The sequence below is a fragment of the Xenopus laevis genome, chromosome 7L (assembly GCF_017654675.1).
Source record: "Xenopus laevis strain J_2021 chromosome 7L, Xenopus_laevis_v10.1, whole genome shotgun sequence".
NCBI lineage: Eukaryota > Metazoa > Chordata > Amphibia > Anura > Pipidae > Xenopus > Xenopus laevis.
Window position 1 is genome coordinate 110211674 of NC_054383.1, and position 16766 is coordinate 110228439.

At 42.2% G+C, this 16766-nt stretch overlaps 1 protein-coding gene across 1 annotated transcript in view; it reads right to left on the minus strand.

The window, feature by feature from the left end:
- LOC108696680 (D site-binding protein) overlaps window positions 1-13854 on the minus strand; it is a 45764-nt gene extending 31910 nt beyond the window's left edge. The window contains exons 1-2 of the mRNA XM_018226265.2: window positions 13213-13854; window positions 4283-4615 (exon numbers count right to left, since the gene is read on the minus strand). Of these exons, the coding sequence (XP_018081754.1) occupies window positions 4283-4615; window positions 13213-13378 (499 nt within the window). The 5' untranslated portion in view covers window positions 13379-13854. The remainder of the gene's footprint in view (window positions 1-4282; window positions 4616-13212) is intronic.
- Window positions 13855-16766: the final 2912 nt, after the last annotated feature.

Here is a 16766-nt window from a genome sequence, read left to right on the forward strand (position 1 = left end):
AATTAGCTTGCAAATACAAATTAGCTTGCCAAAGCTGTAGGAGAGATCACCAACTGCTTTTTGAACCACCTTAAATTTCTCATAAATGTCTGTAGCAGCAGACGTATGATTTTAAATACGCTGCACAGTGTAGCCTAAGAGCCTCATTCATTTGGCAGAAAGAGAATATATACATCTGTAGACCACCACCGGCTACAACAATTGCAGTCCTTGTCTTTGCTGGGGTGGTCCACATGTTCTTTAATTAGATTGTAATTAATATTTTGTATCTATTCAGATTCTTTAGAGCTGTGAAGCCTCATAAAAACATGCTGGATTCTCGTGGCCTTTTGACTACTGCACTTTTTCCTTCTTTAAAACCACAATGGTCCTGATAATAACCCCCCAATATTATAGTTTGCCACAATGACATGCAATGCTTGACCCTTTGGAGACTATTTGCTCTACTTTTAGTGATGTTGTCCCATTATAATCTACATCCATAAAAGCTTTGTGTTCCATGGAAAATATTACTTAAATATTATATTGATTGATGGGAAAAGTTATACAGGTATTTCTGTGTTTAAGAATTGTATCATTTATTTTATTTAAGAAACAACTATTTCTCTATGTAACCTTAACATAATAAATATCTGAATAAAAAGAATGAAGCAGAAGGGTGATTTAGACAAGGTGTTTGTTGACTGTGTCTTGAGATATCTACTGATCACCAGCTAAAGGTCTACTGGTTTTTTGGACACCCCTGCTTTAGATGATAAAATCTGATAACAGCCTTATTTAAGGGTAAGGTCACACTGGAGCTTCTTTGGACATCAATGCAGATTGGGGGGGCCTGAACTTCTATGTACAGGTACAATTTCAGTTGGGGGATTTAGCGAGAAAATGAAAGAAAACTAGATTATGACCACTTCCTTTTTATTTGATTATACCTAGATCTATTGCTTTTTCTGAAGGTATCAAAATAAACCTTGCTGATGAACTGCTGATTTAGGGTAAGGTCACATGGGCGTTTCGGGGAGATTTAGTCGCCTGGCGACTAATCGCCTCGTCTTTGTGGCGACTAGTATCCCCGAATGGCTTCCCTCACTCTTGCGCTGGCTAAAATGAAAAATCGCCGGCGCTAAGCACACGCATCGATTTATTTTCCGTAGTTGCGGAAAATTCGGAAAATGAATCGCTGCGTGTGCTTAGCGCCGGCGATTTTTCATTTTAGCCAGCGCAAGAGTGAGGGAAGGCGTTCAGGGAAATTGGTCGCCGCAAAGGCGAGGCGATTAGTCGCTAGGCGACTAAATCTCCCCGAAACGCCCATGTGACCTTACCCTAAATCAGCAGTTCATCAGCATGGTTTATTTTGATACCTTCAGAAAAAGCAATAGATCTAGGTCTAATCAAATAAAAAGGAAGTGGTCATAATCTAAATCCCCCAACTGCAATTGTACCTGTACATAGAAGTTCAGGCCCCCCAATCTGCATAGATGTCCAAAGAAGCTCCACCACCCATACCATGTCTCTGTAACTTCAGGGTTGTGTTAACAGGATTAGTGGCCATAAGTTAGGGCCAGATGATCCTTATGAAAGGGGATTCACTGCAGGTGGAGAATCTGCTGCACTGCTGCTCCCATTGGGTACTCCTAGCTGGGGGGGGGGGGGGCGGCTACATTTTTGTTTACGGAGTGTAAAACCAATAGATAGTGCACAACAGCAAAGATTTCAATCCTATATAGGTATGGGATCCGTAAACTCGTTATCCAGAAAGCTCCAACTTACAGAAAGGCATGTCCCATAGACTCCATTTTAATCAAATAATTCAACGTTTTAAAAATGATTTTCTCTGTACTAATAAAACAGATATAATAAATCCTTATTGGAGCAATAACAATACTATTAGTTTTAATGAATGTTTAAATGATTTTTTAGTAGACTGTAGGTATGGAGATTACAGGAAGATCCCTTATCTGGAAAACTGCAGGTCCTAAGCATTCTGGATAACAGGTCCCATACCTGTAGTTATACATTTGTGGTGGGGATGCTATCTTTGTTATTATTTGTTCCATTCTTCTACAAATTTATGGAAGATCGAGCACAAATCTATAAAGAAATATATAAATACATCAAGAAAATATAGACCTAAGTAAATATTAGAAAGTGATGGCTTTAAAATCTTACCCACGTGGGAATCTGAGTGAAATTTTGCTTCTGGACAATGACGCTAATTCCCATAAAAAGCTTTTAAAAGAGTTTTAAAATGTCTCTGCTGCAAGAGTGAAGACAAGCTATTAGATGTAGTCCTTGCAGTGGCCTCATTTCAACTTCAGCAGATAGCGTAAAACATTACTTTCCAACTCTTCCTTATCTCTGGGAAATCAAATCCTCGTCTCTGAGGCATCCAGTTTAAATAGGCATTGCTTCCTATCTGTTTCTAGCTAGTTATCTAAGGACACTACACTGATTGATTTCAGTCTGTCTGCTGTCAGGGAGCATTATACTTTATAAGTTGCTTCCTCTAAAGGGGATCTTATGTCTAAAAACAGTATGATTAGAAATGCTGTATTTTATACATTAAGGGCAGATTTATCAAAATTTGAGATGATCACAAAAATTCACCCACTTTTTATTCATTCCTATGAGATTTTAAAATCATATTTATCAATGTGTGAAGTTAGAGTTCACCATTTGATGTATAAAATTCTGTAAACCCCATAGGAATGAATAGAAAGTGAGTGGATTTTTTTGTGATGAGCCCTAAACTCACATTTTCATAGATCTGCTCCTAAATATCTTCTATCAGCCATTTGTGCAACCTGTAAGGGTCAGGGCACACGCTCAGAATCTGGGAGATTAGTCACCCGGCCACAAATCTCCTCTTCTTTGGGGCGACTAATCTCCCCGAACTGCCTCCCGCAGCTAGAATGTAAATCGCCGGCGGGATGGCGCTTTGTTTTCCGAAGTCGCCCAAAGTTGCCTCACGAGGAAACGTTGGGCGACTTCGTAAAATGAAGCGATCTAAGTGCCATCCCGCCGGCGATTTACATTGTAGACGGCGGGAGGCAGTTCGGGGAGATTAGTCGCCCTGAAGAAAAGGAGTTTGCCCCCCACGCTACTAATCTCCCGAATCTAAGCGTGTGCCCTGACCCTAAAGGCCGGGTATTACAGCAAAAAATCTTTTGGTGGCCCAGGGCAAAATGCACCACCCCCTACCCAGACACTTCTACTGGCTGCTAGCCCTATTTGTGGTGGACAGCACAAATAAACTGGCACAACTGGCTAGGGAGAAGGGCTACCATGCAGCAGACCCAGTGGGCAAGGAACCCATCGCGGTTGTGGAGTCTGCTGTATTGTAGTTATACCACTAGTACCAGCACAAAGATACACAGCGCTATACCTTCTTCTGATCCTGTTAGGCAATTATTTAAATAACAGTGGCACTACACATGCTCAGTGTGTTCTAGGCTGCTATTGAGACGCTAAGCTTGGGGAGGGGGGTCTTCCAAACATTAGCAGAAAACATCTGCCATCAGTGTCGGACTGGCCCGGCAGGAAACCGGGAAAAACCCCGGTGGGCCCCCGAACGGGTCAGACCCCTCTCCCGACCAGTTTGTTAAAAAAAAAAGATTTCTTTCAAGCTGGAGCATCGAGCGGCGCCCTCACGCAGAGCGCATCACGGTAGGGGGGCGGGGGGATCGGAGGAGGCCCTGGACAGTAGTCCCGGTGGGCCCCATAAAAGTTTACGCTACAGGGCTGTTTGTTAATTCTGATGCAGAATTACAAATCTGAAGAAATTATTACTTTAATGGGATTATGTAATAAAAAAGGCACTAAGTTTGCCCAGGTACAGTAATTTATAGCAACCAAACAGCAGGTAACATTTTCTGGTCATCTATTTAAAGGGTTACTGCTCCTGGGCAGTGTCTTTTTTTATTAAATATAGGGGTAAATATATACATACCGTGGATGGCTAGACATTATGGAAAACAGTAGAAGTACTGCTAGGTGACAGCAGAATTTCAACTACTGAAATGCCAAACAGTTTCTGCACGTTGTACTTTAGTGATGTGTGGGGCGGCCCAAAGCCCATGGGACCCTTGAGTTGGGCGTGTTCGGGCTGACTTTTGCACACTGTTCTCCGACCTTCTACTATTGCACTTGTTTATTAAATAAGTAAAGGGTTAAAGATGTATTACTTGGTTTCCACTCACAGTCTCAAGCTCAGCTCCATTACATTTGGAAACAAAAAAGTATTGAAGGTAAATAGGTGCAAACATAGCACATAAAAAGGCTGTACCTGCTTTGCTGCTTGGATGTTCATATTCACTGTCCATTATGCTTTGCACAGGAGAAGAACAGGTGGAGCTAGAAGAGGCGCAGGAGGCCGGCCGACTAAGATCGACCACTGACTGGTTAGAAGGAGGTGGTGTCAGATTCGCTGGTGAGAAGGGCTGGTGAGGTGGGCTTGGTGGGAGGCCATTTTCTCGTAGGAACTCATCCAGGTCCACATACTCAATCTCATTACATGGCAATGCGCGTTCCCACAGTAGGGAGCCAAATAACGCACAGTGAGAAGGACGAGGACCAGTCATGTCATCTTCTAGTTTCCTCTCCTTGTCCTTCATTATACCTTTGGGAGAGAAAGGAAGAAGTTGGAAGAGAAATGACTTCCTTGTGCTTCAGTTCTGACATCATGTTTTAAGCAAACGGGTCACTTGTTAAAATAAATCCAACATTAAAACAAGCTAATTTTTATTTCATAAAACAGATTGCTCTTTGTTCACACATTGCAGTTCAAAGGTACTTTTAGTATCCCAGAAATTGTATATTAATGGTAGGTGGGAGACAACCTATTACCCTTTAGATGTTGCTGAACTTCAACACTGAGCATACCAGCTTAAATCTCCCCCCCTCGCACATAATAATTCCTTCAGGACAGCATCCAGTTACAAAGCAACATCCACATGGAACAGCAAGCTGCAAAAAAGTAAATAAATAACAGCCCCTTTGTATGCGCATGGGATAATTCACACTTCATCTGGAGATCTGCCAACCTAGCCACAAATATTGCTAATAGCCTGAAATTTTCTCCAAATTTAAACGCCCAATACAAGGATCGGTAACATTTGTCCGCCAGCTGTTGGACAACAACAACTTCCAGCATCCTCCAAAGGCTGCATGTAGCATCAGTTGCTCTGCCATCACCTAATGATCAGTGATCGTGTACTGAAAACTGTAGGATAATTTTCCTAGCAATTAAGTGGTTGTTCACTTTTAAATTAACTTTCAGTATGGCGTAGAAAGTGATATTCTGAGACAATTTGAAATTTGTTTTAATTTTTTATTATTTGTGTTTTATGAGTTATTTAGCTTTTTATTCAATAACTCTCCAGTTTGCAATTCAGCCATCTGGTTGCTAGGGTGCAAATTACCCTAGTAACCGTGCACTGATTTGACAGAGAGACTGGAAAATAAATAGGAGATGCCCTGAATAGAAAGACGTGGAATTAAAAAGTAGAAATAACTATACATTTGTAGCCTTCCAGAGCATTTTTTAGATCGGGTAACCCCCATTTGCAAGCCGGAAAGAGTCAGAAGAAGGCGGCAAATAATTACAAAACTATAGAAAAGAAAAAATGAAGGCCAATTGAAAAGTTGCTTAGAATTACCCATTCTATGCCATACTAAAAGTTAACTCAAAGGTTAGGGCTGCATATAACAGTAGGATTGCCAATCTATTTTGGAAAAAACTGGCTAGCTATTTAGCTATTTATGATGCCTTCCTATTAACGATAGGATAGGATTTAGTCCATTTAGCCCTATTTCAAATGCCTCCATTGCTACAGAGCAGCTTGTTTATATTCACAATATTAGTGTTTCTGAAGCAAAGAGATCAGTTTTACCAGAGCAGGGCAACCATACATTATATTTTAAAGGGGACCCGTCACCCAAAAAAATTATTCAAAATCCTATTTTATCACATTAGTCAAGCAAAATGAACTTTAATTACACTGTATAAATTATTTGAATCTTGTTTCCTTCAGTCTGGGAATTCATAATTATAGCAAGCAGGCAGCAGCCATTTTGTGGACACTGTTTTTAAGGAAAGCCTTGCATCATCTCAGAATCTTGTTTTGCACCAGAATGGGGGACCCGATGTCCATTCCAATGCACTGGCTACACAATTAAATGGTAAAGAGAATGGGGGAATGTGTGGAGAGCAGTGACATCTAGGAAGTGCTGAATGGAAAGTGAAAGTAATTGTCTGCCCCGCCTCTATGCCCATGGCATAGAGGTGGGGCAGACAATATTTGATTGACATCTGAGATTTTTAAATGAGCTTACAACAGCTATGAATGCTTTAATAAAAAATAGAAATTGGATTTTATGTTTAGTTTGAAAAGGACTTTTATTATACAGATTTTTGTGTCTGGGTGACAGGTCCACTTTAAATACTTTAACTAAAACACTTGTTTTGCTGATACTGTTCCTTTAAAGGGGTTGTTCACCTTTCAAAACTTTTATCAGTTCAATTATTTTCAGACCAGAAATAAAGATTTTTTTCATTTGCCTTCCATCTTTTATTATTTACCTTTTTTCCAAAGTTTAATGTTTAATGTTCCTGTCTCTGGTGTTTTTTTAGTCTGGTAGCTCAGTGATCAAGGTTAGTGATGTGCGGGTCGGGCAGGATTTCCACGACCCACACCCGACCCTAACCCGTCCTCCCTTAGCCCGCGCCTGCCTGCATCCGACTTCTGGATTGCTTTCATAGACCTGCGCCGACCCGTTCTGCCGATAACATCACAAAAGGGGCAGAGCAAGCACAGAACCCAGAAGTTGGAAGCTGGCATTTGATGGTGGTCCGCGAGGAAAAGTGTGAGGTTGGCCTGAACCTGCCCGACCCACAGGTAAACACGCGAGTCCCACGGGTATTGGGCCAGCCCGCACATCACTAATTCAGGTGCAGATTCTGAACTGTTACAATTTGCTCCATTTATCGATACATTTCTCAGCAACATCTCTGGAGTATTATCAACTATTGTATCAATTCTAACAGCTGCCTGTAAAGGTGTGGTTCGCCTTTACGTAAACTTTTAGTAAGTAATAGAAAGGCCAGTTTTAAGCAACTTTTCCACTGGTTTTCATTAATTATTTAGTTATTTGCCTTTTTCTTCTGACGCTTTCCAGCTTTCAAATGGGTGTCACTGACCCCATCTAAAAAACAAATATTCTCTAAGGCTACACAAGTATTGTTATTGCTATTTTTCATTTCTCAACTCTTTGGTAAGGTCCTCTTCTATTTATATTCCAGTCTCTTATTCAAATCACTGCATGGTTGCTAGGGTAATTTGTTTATAATACAAATTTTAGAGCTGCTGAATAAAAAGCTGAATAACTCAAAAACCTTAAATAATAAAAAAAGAAAACCAATTGCAAATTGTCTCATAATACCACTCTCTACATCATACTAAAAGTTAACTCAAAGGTGAACAACCTCTTTAATGAGTCGGCCACCCCCAACCTGAGCTGCTTTAGAAAGACTTACGAAGGTGAAAAATTAAACTTTACACTTCAATATTAGAATCGCAAATAGATAGTGATTGGAAAAAAATTCTTTATTTCTAGTGAACTATCTGAAACCAACTGAACTGAAAACAGTATGGGAAGATATGAACAATTCCTAAGAGGTACAGTCATAAATAGGGCCAATAAACATGATTCAAATAATGAACACCTCTCTGGGCACATAATAAATCCTGATGCCTTTGTAACTGTCACCGTACAAGGTCTGTGACCCTCAGTATGACACAAGATTTTATATAGTAAACTAATGTCCTCTAGCAATCATTGGGCAAGCATTTAGAACAGTTAGAATATTGACACGTCACTAACAGTTGGGAAACTTCTAGATTTCCAGAAACACTTCCTTCATGATGAAGATTTTAGCATTCCCTTTCCAGTTAGAGTTGTACTTAGTCATGATGCTCCTCACATTCAGTCCTATGTGACTTGGTAACTGGATAATCAGCCATGCCCTCTCCATCATATTCCTCACATTACACTGTTTTATGCCAACTTTAATGACCAAGTGTAGTTATTTTTAGATTTTATATTCTGATTTATATTTACATGGCTCATTATGGCCCCAGTCACTGCATCTCTCAATGAATAGCCTTAAATAAAGCACCACATGGTCTTGTCAGCAAACAGCCGATACTACACGTGCAGCTCCCAGTCATCAAGTCAGGTGTTGGACAGGTTGGATCCAACTCTAAACACTAACATCCTCTCTTACCTGAAGTGAACCCTGCCTACGCCCTGCCTGCACTGTTCTAGGCACTATGCCACTTTGCCTTCCAATGAGCAGTAAGACTGGCACAGCTATACTTGCACAGGTCTAATGGACAAAAGGTCTCGGCCGGGTAGGAATGCCACACATGAGCGCTTCTGTGTAAACTTCCATTATAGCAGCTCTAGAAGAAAGCAAATAATTATGCCCCTATAAAAGTGAAAATGTTTCAGATATTATAGAAGGAATTCCTTGGTGTATATCTCACCAATTTAATAGACTCCACAATAACTATATGGAGCTCAGTGCTAAAACAACACTTTAGCATTTAAAGCCCTCTAAATGAAAAGAACAAGAAAAGAAGCACTTAAAGGGGTTGTTCCCCTTTAAATGAACTTTTAATATGATGTAGAAAGTGATATTCTGAGACAATTTCCAGTTGGTTTTCACTCTTTAATGAGTTCTCAGCTTTTTATTCAGCAGCTCTCCATTTTGCACTTTCAGCAATCTGGTTGCTAGGGTCCATATTACCCTTTTAAACCTGCATTGATTTGCATAAGGGGCTGGAATATAAATAGTAGAGGGCCTGAATAGAAAGAGGAGTAATAAAAAGTAGCAATAAATATACATTTGCAGCCTTGCAGAGCATTTGTTTTTTTTTAGATGGGGTCAGTAGCGTCAGCAGAAAAAGGCAAATCATTCAAAAACTATAAAAAGAAAAAAAAATGAAGGCCAATTGAAACATTCAATAGCACACTAAAAGTTACCTTAAAGGAAAAGCAGAAAGGGAACACAGAAATCAACATAGAAAAACATTCGACCACTTTTTCATCAATATCTGACCTTAAAAATGTGTAAGTTTCAGTATTAAACATCACAACTGAAGCAACCATTATAAAAGCTAAAGTGAAAATAGAAAAAAAAGATCAATAAGGTCCTTTGTGAATGGGGAATAGCTTATGCCAGCATTTTTAATTAAGCATAGTTTTAACCCTTTCCTCTAGGGACCCATATTCTTCTCTGCAAAATGTGGTGAATTGAATGTGCACACTTTGATAAATGCACCTTCTAAATCTGGGGCTCAGTTTGCAAGCCCACAACGGGTTCGAATGATTAAATACATTCTTTGTTTTGATGATTATCCTCTACTGTAAGAAGACACTGTCCATACTATGGTATAGTATTGGTGTTCCCACCAATTATGGTTTTGATATAAAGCTGGTTAAGGAAAAGTGTTTCTACTACTCCAAGACTTTCATCATTCTTACATATAACAGACTAGGGTATGATAGATGGAGTGTGATGGAAAACTCAAGACTTGCTCAGACACTAACACTGATCCTAAAATTGTGGCCCAAAAGATTGTCTCAGATGTTATAGTTTTTAAAGCAGCTTTAAAAAAACAAGAGAAGAGCTTGGAGCTGCTTAAAGGAGTAGAATACCCACAAATTCAACATGGTTCCATGAACACGGCATGTGCTGAAGGTCCTTTTTATGGTTATAAAGAAATTTTACATGTTTGTGTTATTTCTTTCACTAAAAGGGCTAAGCCTAAAATTTAAAGTAGTTTCACTTTGCAACCCTAAGTTGTTCTTCCAGGCAACAGTAGTGTAGTTAGTAAATCAGATCATCCCTTCACTGAGCCAGACTCCAATGAGCCCAGACAGGGCACTCACGTGCAAGGAATTAATCTGTCAGAAACACCCACAGCTGAAAATTGCTTGGGCGACAAACCACTACCAATTGCCTTGAGCGCCACTGCCCTAAGGGAGAGTTTGTTAATGCAAAGCAATTTATCTCTATTTTTATCAAATTATCCTGCTTCCAGTGGAGGAAAGGGGAAGTAGTAAAGATAGAATCAAAACAAAACAATCTATTAGTGCTTTATCTACAAACGAATTATCCAAAGGCACACAGAACTGATGCAAGCAAGAAACACCTTGCCCGTTTAATGCGGAAGTGCAGTGCAACGTTTCCGGGTCAAGCATGCCCCGCTGCACTTCTGCATTAAACGTGCAAGGTGTTCCTTGCTTGCATCAGTTCTGTGTGCATTTGGATAATTTGTTTCTAAAAATTGGATTTGGGGTTGCCGGACCTCTACCATTGTGCACCAGACAGCACTGAACTAATTTTGATAAGGGGGGAGCTGCTGAATAAAAAATGGAGTAAAAACAACAAATAATAATAAAATTGCCTCGATAGATCACTCTCTACATCATACTCAAAGTTAATTTAAAGATGAACAACCCCTTTAAAGTAAAACAATAGGCAGAATGCTCAGCACACATCCTTTTTATTCATATTGAACAGAGCTGTATAGAGGTGTTTACTGCCCCTTTTAATAACCATATGGAGCGCTCATAATCTGTAATATTGCTTTACACATGCAGACCACAGCCTTTCCATGGGCTGCAAGCACTTAACCAGTTTTTTGTGTTTTGATGCATGTATGGGTATAATGTCACAGATGTTGCAAATACATACACAGATTTTAACCTTGCAGTTTTTGTTCATCCAATTAGAAAATGTTCGAATTAACGATTCACCTAACAAAAAAGAAGCCTGCCAGAATTTAAAAAGATTCTTTGAGAGTTACCCTGCAGCACAATACGGCCACCGATGTGTCCTTATATCACCCCTGCTTTGCACAGGTTCTGCACTTTCCATTCCCTGCAGTCAAACAAACTTATAATATGGCTGTGCTGAGCTAGTTCTCCAGTGAGAGCAGAAAAATAAGAATACATTTAGCCAATCTGAACATTTTCACCCATTCCAAGAAAGTGTTGCATATAGACCTGTTTTGCAGAATCACCATGGATAAAACAATTGTTGCAGCATATACACCTATTCCAAGGTACAACCTTCATTCCAACTATAGCTCCTTATGGTACCTTCAAAGTAAAGGTACAACAATGGGCTATTTCCTATAATAGCAGTCAATTGTATTGTATTGGAAGCAATTGGAATATATCAATCCTTGCTCATTACCTATCGGTTTGTCTGGGGGCATCCAACACTTTAGAATTAGTTGAGTTTGGGGGGAGTTTAAACATTATGGTGTGGGCCTGATCTTGAGAAAATGGGGCCCACCCAATGCAGGAAATATGGTACGTGCTAGACTGAGATAATTAAGAGAGGGGTGATCATTCTCTAGCTCTCCAGCTAAACCTGCATTTCAACAGCACCTTAAAAGCCTAGTTACTAGACAATGCAATGTGTAATATTAATAATGTACAATGTATCTCCAGGCTAAGGGGTGCCTTATGAGGACAGTCATGGGGGGAGCTAGTGGTACAGTGGTTGAAGGGCCTGTTGTTGGGCATGGCAAATTAATATAATTGTTAGCTTGGGGTGGGTGGGGGGCGAGTATGGGGGCAAATATTACACCTGCCTGCTCCTGGCCCCAGAGAAAAATCTGGAAATGTCCTTGGTCCCCTTGTCTTCCCTAAAACTAGCCCTTGGTGCAGGATTACTTCAGCTGATCCTCTAATAGACCAGGCAGAAATACAGAATCACCATGGATCTAATTGGAGCCACAGCAAATGGATGTTCTGCCTGTCAGCACAACAGTGCACACACAGCTGCTATAGACGGGGGGAAGAGTTTTTGGCAAAATGCAGCCACGCTGTAGCAGGAAATGAGAAAGCTACAGGGGGACACAAAGCTCATATTATATTGCTTACATTATATTGCTTACAATGTATTCCTTATATTTAGGAAAGGATAAACAGAAATGGCCCTCGTGTTTCTGCAAATCTAATCTGGAAAGCACAGCTGTCAGTTGCTGTTGTGTTTTACCCTGCCCAGTTATTATAGGGTGCTGAAAGTGGGTGTGATAGCCTCACTGCCAAGCTGTTCTGCAGCAGATGACTTCCCATGTTGCATAAATGTTTTTTTTGCAGATTTGCAGATGCTTTTTTATATCTTACCCATAATGCATACACAAAACGATGCCTCTGCTAGTGCCCCAGCTTGCATTCAAGGCCAGAGTTAGAGAATTAGGGACCCTTGCCAACAGGCCCGGACAGCCAGAGGGGCTGCTGTAAATTGCCATAGACAGTCACTATTTAGTGGGCTGTTTGGGCTGCTGTGTATTTAAAAATGCCAGGGCCTATTTTGAGTCCCAGTCCAGGCCTACTTGCCAATACAGGAAGGCAGGGGTAGTGGTTACTTAGCCCCTCCAGCGGTTAACTCCCGGCATACATCTGGCTGCTTTTGGGACAGTGTCGGACTGGCCCACCAAGAAAACTCCCGGTGGGACCAGGTATCAGTGGGTCCTCATGCTGCTAAACATTTGGCTTATTTCATGGCCATTCACTATTTCTATGAGAACAAAGTGGCTAGATAGACAGAATAACAGATTATAGTATTATAGTATGTACTGTAAAGAAAAGAGACTAGGAGAATAGAGGTAGAGTGAGGAGAGGAAGAATAATAATACTGAGAGTGGGCCCCTAGTCAAAGATTTTTGGGTGGGCCCCTGGTGTCCCAGTCCGACACTGTTTTGGGATGAATGTTGCACTTTACCATTGCTATACATCCCTGATGCATAAAGATATGTATGGATGGCAACCATAAAACACTCTCTCTCTTTTTCTTTTCTTCTGTGTTTTATTTTAAATTTAAAAGTTTGCGTATAAAAAAATATCCATGGAAGGAGAATGATATTTCCATCCTCCCTTTGCCCTGTTTTTTTTTTCTTTAAAATAATTTATTTAAAAAAAAAGATATGTATGGATTGCTGGGGCTCCAGCTGGGGCGGGATGTCTAATCTGCTGCAGCACTCCCGGCAACCTTTGGGACAGATGCTGGGAGTTGCAGCTGAAGGGCTGCAGTTTGGCCATAATGCATTTTTGTATTTGAATTTACATTTAGCCCATGTATGGGGTATCAAGAGGCAAATAGCATCTGTAGTCCACACCCTGTTAGATACTTACAGTTAGACATCTCTCTCGTTCTGCGATCCTGACCCTTTATGGGTCCTTGCAGGAGGCTCTTTAAACTCACCATCCCCGACCCGGGGACCCCAATGGGAGGCGTAGGGTGCAGCAGATGCCCCTGTAGCTTCTCGCTGGCAGGCAGTTGGGTAGTTGGCCGAGCCATAGCCTTGGCAGATGCACACGAGCCAATAGAGAAGTGAGCAGCAGCAATAACCGAATATCAGATCGATATCGATGATCACCGACTATATCCAGGGGTAATTATAGAAAGTCCCAGTGAGTGATCGAATGAATGGGCAATTTATTCAGGGTCTCTGCAGGCACTGGGGGCTCAGCTCGGATTCCTGGCTGGGTGGGTAACAAGATCCAAGTTTCCCCATTTCCCGAATGTCCCTTCTTCCTTATGCTCTTTCTCTATGGCAAGAAGATGAAGCAGAAGAAGATGAAGAGAGGAGGAGCCTGCAGGGAGCACAGAACGAGTCTTCTCAGTTGCAGCCAATCGGACTCGCGCGTCCCCCCTCCCCGCTCTATTTATTTATTTATTTACAGGATTATTTCGTGTTAATATCCCAGCAGGAACTGCGCAGCGTGCGGGAGACCGAAGCCCTGCCTGCCTCTGTTTGTGTTTTGCAAGTTTCTCTGGGATAGTCATGTGCCAGTGACATGAGGAGAGGCAGGTGGGACCCTGACCTATTTTTAACCAATCACACCGTCACCAGGAGGGGCTTGACCTAGTTATGGCCAATCGGCGGCGAGGAGGAGGCGTGGCCCGAAGCGAGGTACACATGGACGGGCATGTGTCACCTGGCAGTGCTATTAGAGGCGCTTGTGTGTGTGTTTGTGAGTGTGTAGAGAACCGCCGCGCCGGCTGCTTTCCTTAAAGGGACACTGACTCAGCCACGGGCAGGCAGGTGACAGGGAAACACACGGCTTAGGGTCACGTGGACACATTGCTGGGATCTGCCCGCTCAGGAAATGAATGAGAAGCAGGGGATGCCGCTTGTGCTGCGGAAGGATTTCTCTCGCTGTAAGCTGGTTGCCTAGAACAGCTCTTTAATATTTAGCAGCTGAGCCGATTTAGTCGCACGGGCCGTCCCTGAGGCTGAGTACACAGATGCAGGCTGCACTGATTTCTGTAAAGGAAGGATCAAATGTATGACTGGGTATAGTTCAGCAATGCTGGTCTGCGGTTCTTTTCCTGCTTCTTCCCTTACGGCTAAACTACAAGGGAGATTTTGATCGGATTTTGTGGGTCAGATTTGATCTGATTTTGCCAGTTCAACAGCACGAGATTTGAAGGATCCTGCAAAATGTGATCCCCCTATAGTTAGACTATAAATTCAGCTGGCCCGGCTTTGTGTCGAGGCCACAAAGGGCCTGGTTTAGGGCTGCACGATTTTAGTGGCAGCATGCCGCCCAGCCGCAATCCAAGGGAGCACTGGGGACTCCGGTAGGCATTATCTCCAGTTCTCCAATGTATGTTCACGCTCAGGGGCGTGATGCCAGCACTAGGACCAAGTGGTCTCGGGGGGCCGCAGTCCGAAATCGGGGCCTGAAAGTCAGATCAGATAAAGTCAGACAGTGTAGTCTACGTCCAACACAGGGCCGCTATTAGAAATCACGGGACCCCGTACAACACCCAAAGTCCCACCCCAGATCCTTCCCACTCCACACCACAGTTAAAAGACCAAACAGACATAAGGGCCAGATTTCCCCCAGCGCCCTTAGGCCGACAGCAGACCTTCTGCCCCTCCTTTTCTGAAAAAAAAATACCGGCCTTCCTATATAGTTAACTTTTTTTCCCTATTAATAACATTGGGATCAACCATCATATTTACTGGCCAGGCAGGTAAAATACTGGCCAGGTGGCAACCCTAGCCCCGCCCCCGGGGCACACTCATCCCCTATCGGCACAGAGGTCTGCGCGTGCCCAATAAGTAACTAGGAAATTTGCCATGTGAGTCCTCTGTGCTTTCGCAGCTGGGCGGGATGCTGCCCCTATAATCGTGCCGCCCTAGGCCCTGGCCTTTGTGGCCTCGCTATAAATCTGGGCCTGAGCGCTAAAACACACACACAAGTTATAAAAAGCCATTGATGGTCGGGCCCCCTTACAAGTTAATAAAAAACTATGGCGCCAGGGCCCCCCATAAAAGTTTTGTTTTAAAATGCTAAAAAGTGCAGCACAGCCCCCATTTAGGCCTGGGCCCGATACAGTAGAATCCCCTGTACCCCCTGAGGGCAGCCCTGGTCCAACATACAAGGTATTTATAAAAATAAATAAAAAATTGGTCAGACACCATCTCGTCGGATGAAGACATGCAGCATGCAGCGGTCGCATGGTACAGTTATGTTGTGTTGGATGGCAAATTTTACATGTAGTTTACACATACAATTTATGTATCAGTCCCCTTATATTTTGACCCATGCGACTACATTAGACTTTTAGGATGCATTTTGTCGATCCAATACCATCCTACAAAATCTGCCGTGGAGTAGGTTTCTACTATATGAATGATAAATTAGATCTCACAAGGGTCACGTAGGGCCGTTAGGGTAAGGGCACACGCTATAAGACTCGGATCGCTTTGTTTTCCGAAGTCGCCCAAGTTGCCTCATGAGAAAACTTCCGACGACTTCGGAGAATGAAGTGCTCCAAGTGCCATCCCGCCAACTATTTATATTCTAGCCGGCTAAAATAGTTTTCGGGGAGATTAGTCGCCTGAAGAAAAGGTGATCAGTCGTCGGGCGACTAAATCTCCCCGAGTGTCTCTGCCAGGAATAGCTGCCTGCAGAGAAAACGTGTTGGTGGTGATGGGGGTTGTAGTTAAATACAAGCTATAGGGCTGGTACATGCTATCTGATCTCTTTAGTCAGTGCTATCAAAGATAATATCAATGTTAGTCCACCTATCAGTGAAGGCTTTTATAGGATGCAGGGGACATAAACAGGAATTAGATCTTCGGAACTGAAAGAAGAGGAGCAGTGGAAAAGCTGTAGCTGCAGGCTGAATGTACACAGTTAATTTACACTGCCCGTGCTGATCTATGGAGCCAGTGATTCCTGACAAATTTTTTGGTGGGCTCAAAGTTCATTATATTAAGGCAGGCAATAAAGAAAGTGTTTTCCCAAAGTAGAAGTGGGGTCTATGCCCTGGACCAACAGCTGTGGGAGTGGATAGATAGACCATAATTACAAAATGGGAAAACAAACAAAAAAAAAAAACAGTCTTTAAGGGTTGGACTACACGAACGATTCTGGTGCGATCCGACGCACTGCGACAAAATGCATGTGTCAAAACGCAGGCGACAAAAATAAGGTAAGTGATAGAATTGTCTCATGGCGTTGCAGCATTGATTCGACGGGACAAGACTCTCGAATGCAGACGCAGCACGTTTTGTCACAGCGCGTAGGATCGCGCCGGAATAGTTTGTGTAGTCCTACCCTTTCAAAGACTTTAATCGTACATGGCAGATGAAAATTATTGGATGACCCTAAACAAATGCACCTTTTGCGCATTTATTGAAACAGCCCTGGGCTTAACCTATGATAAA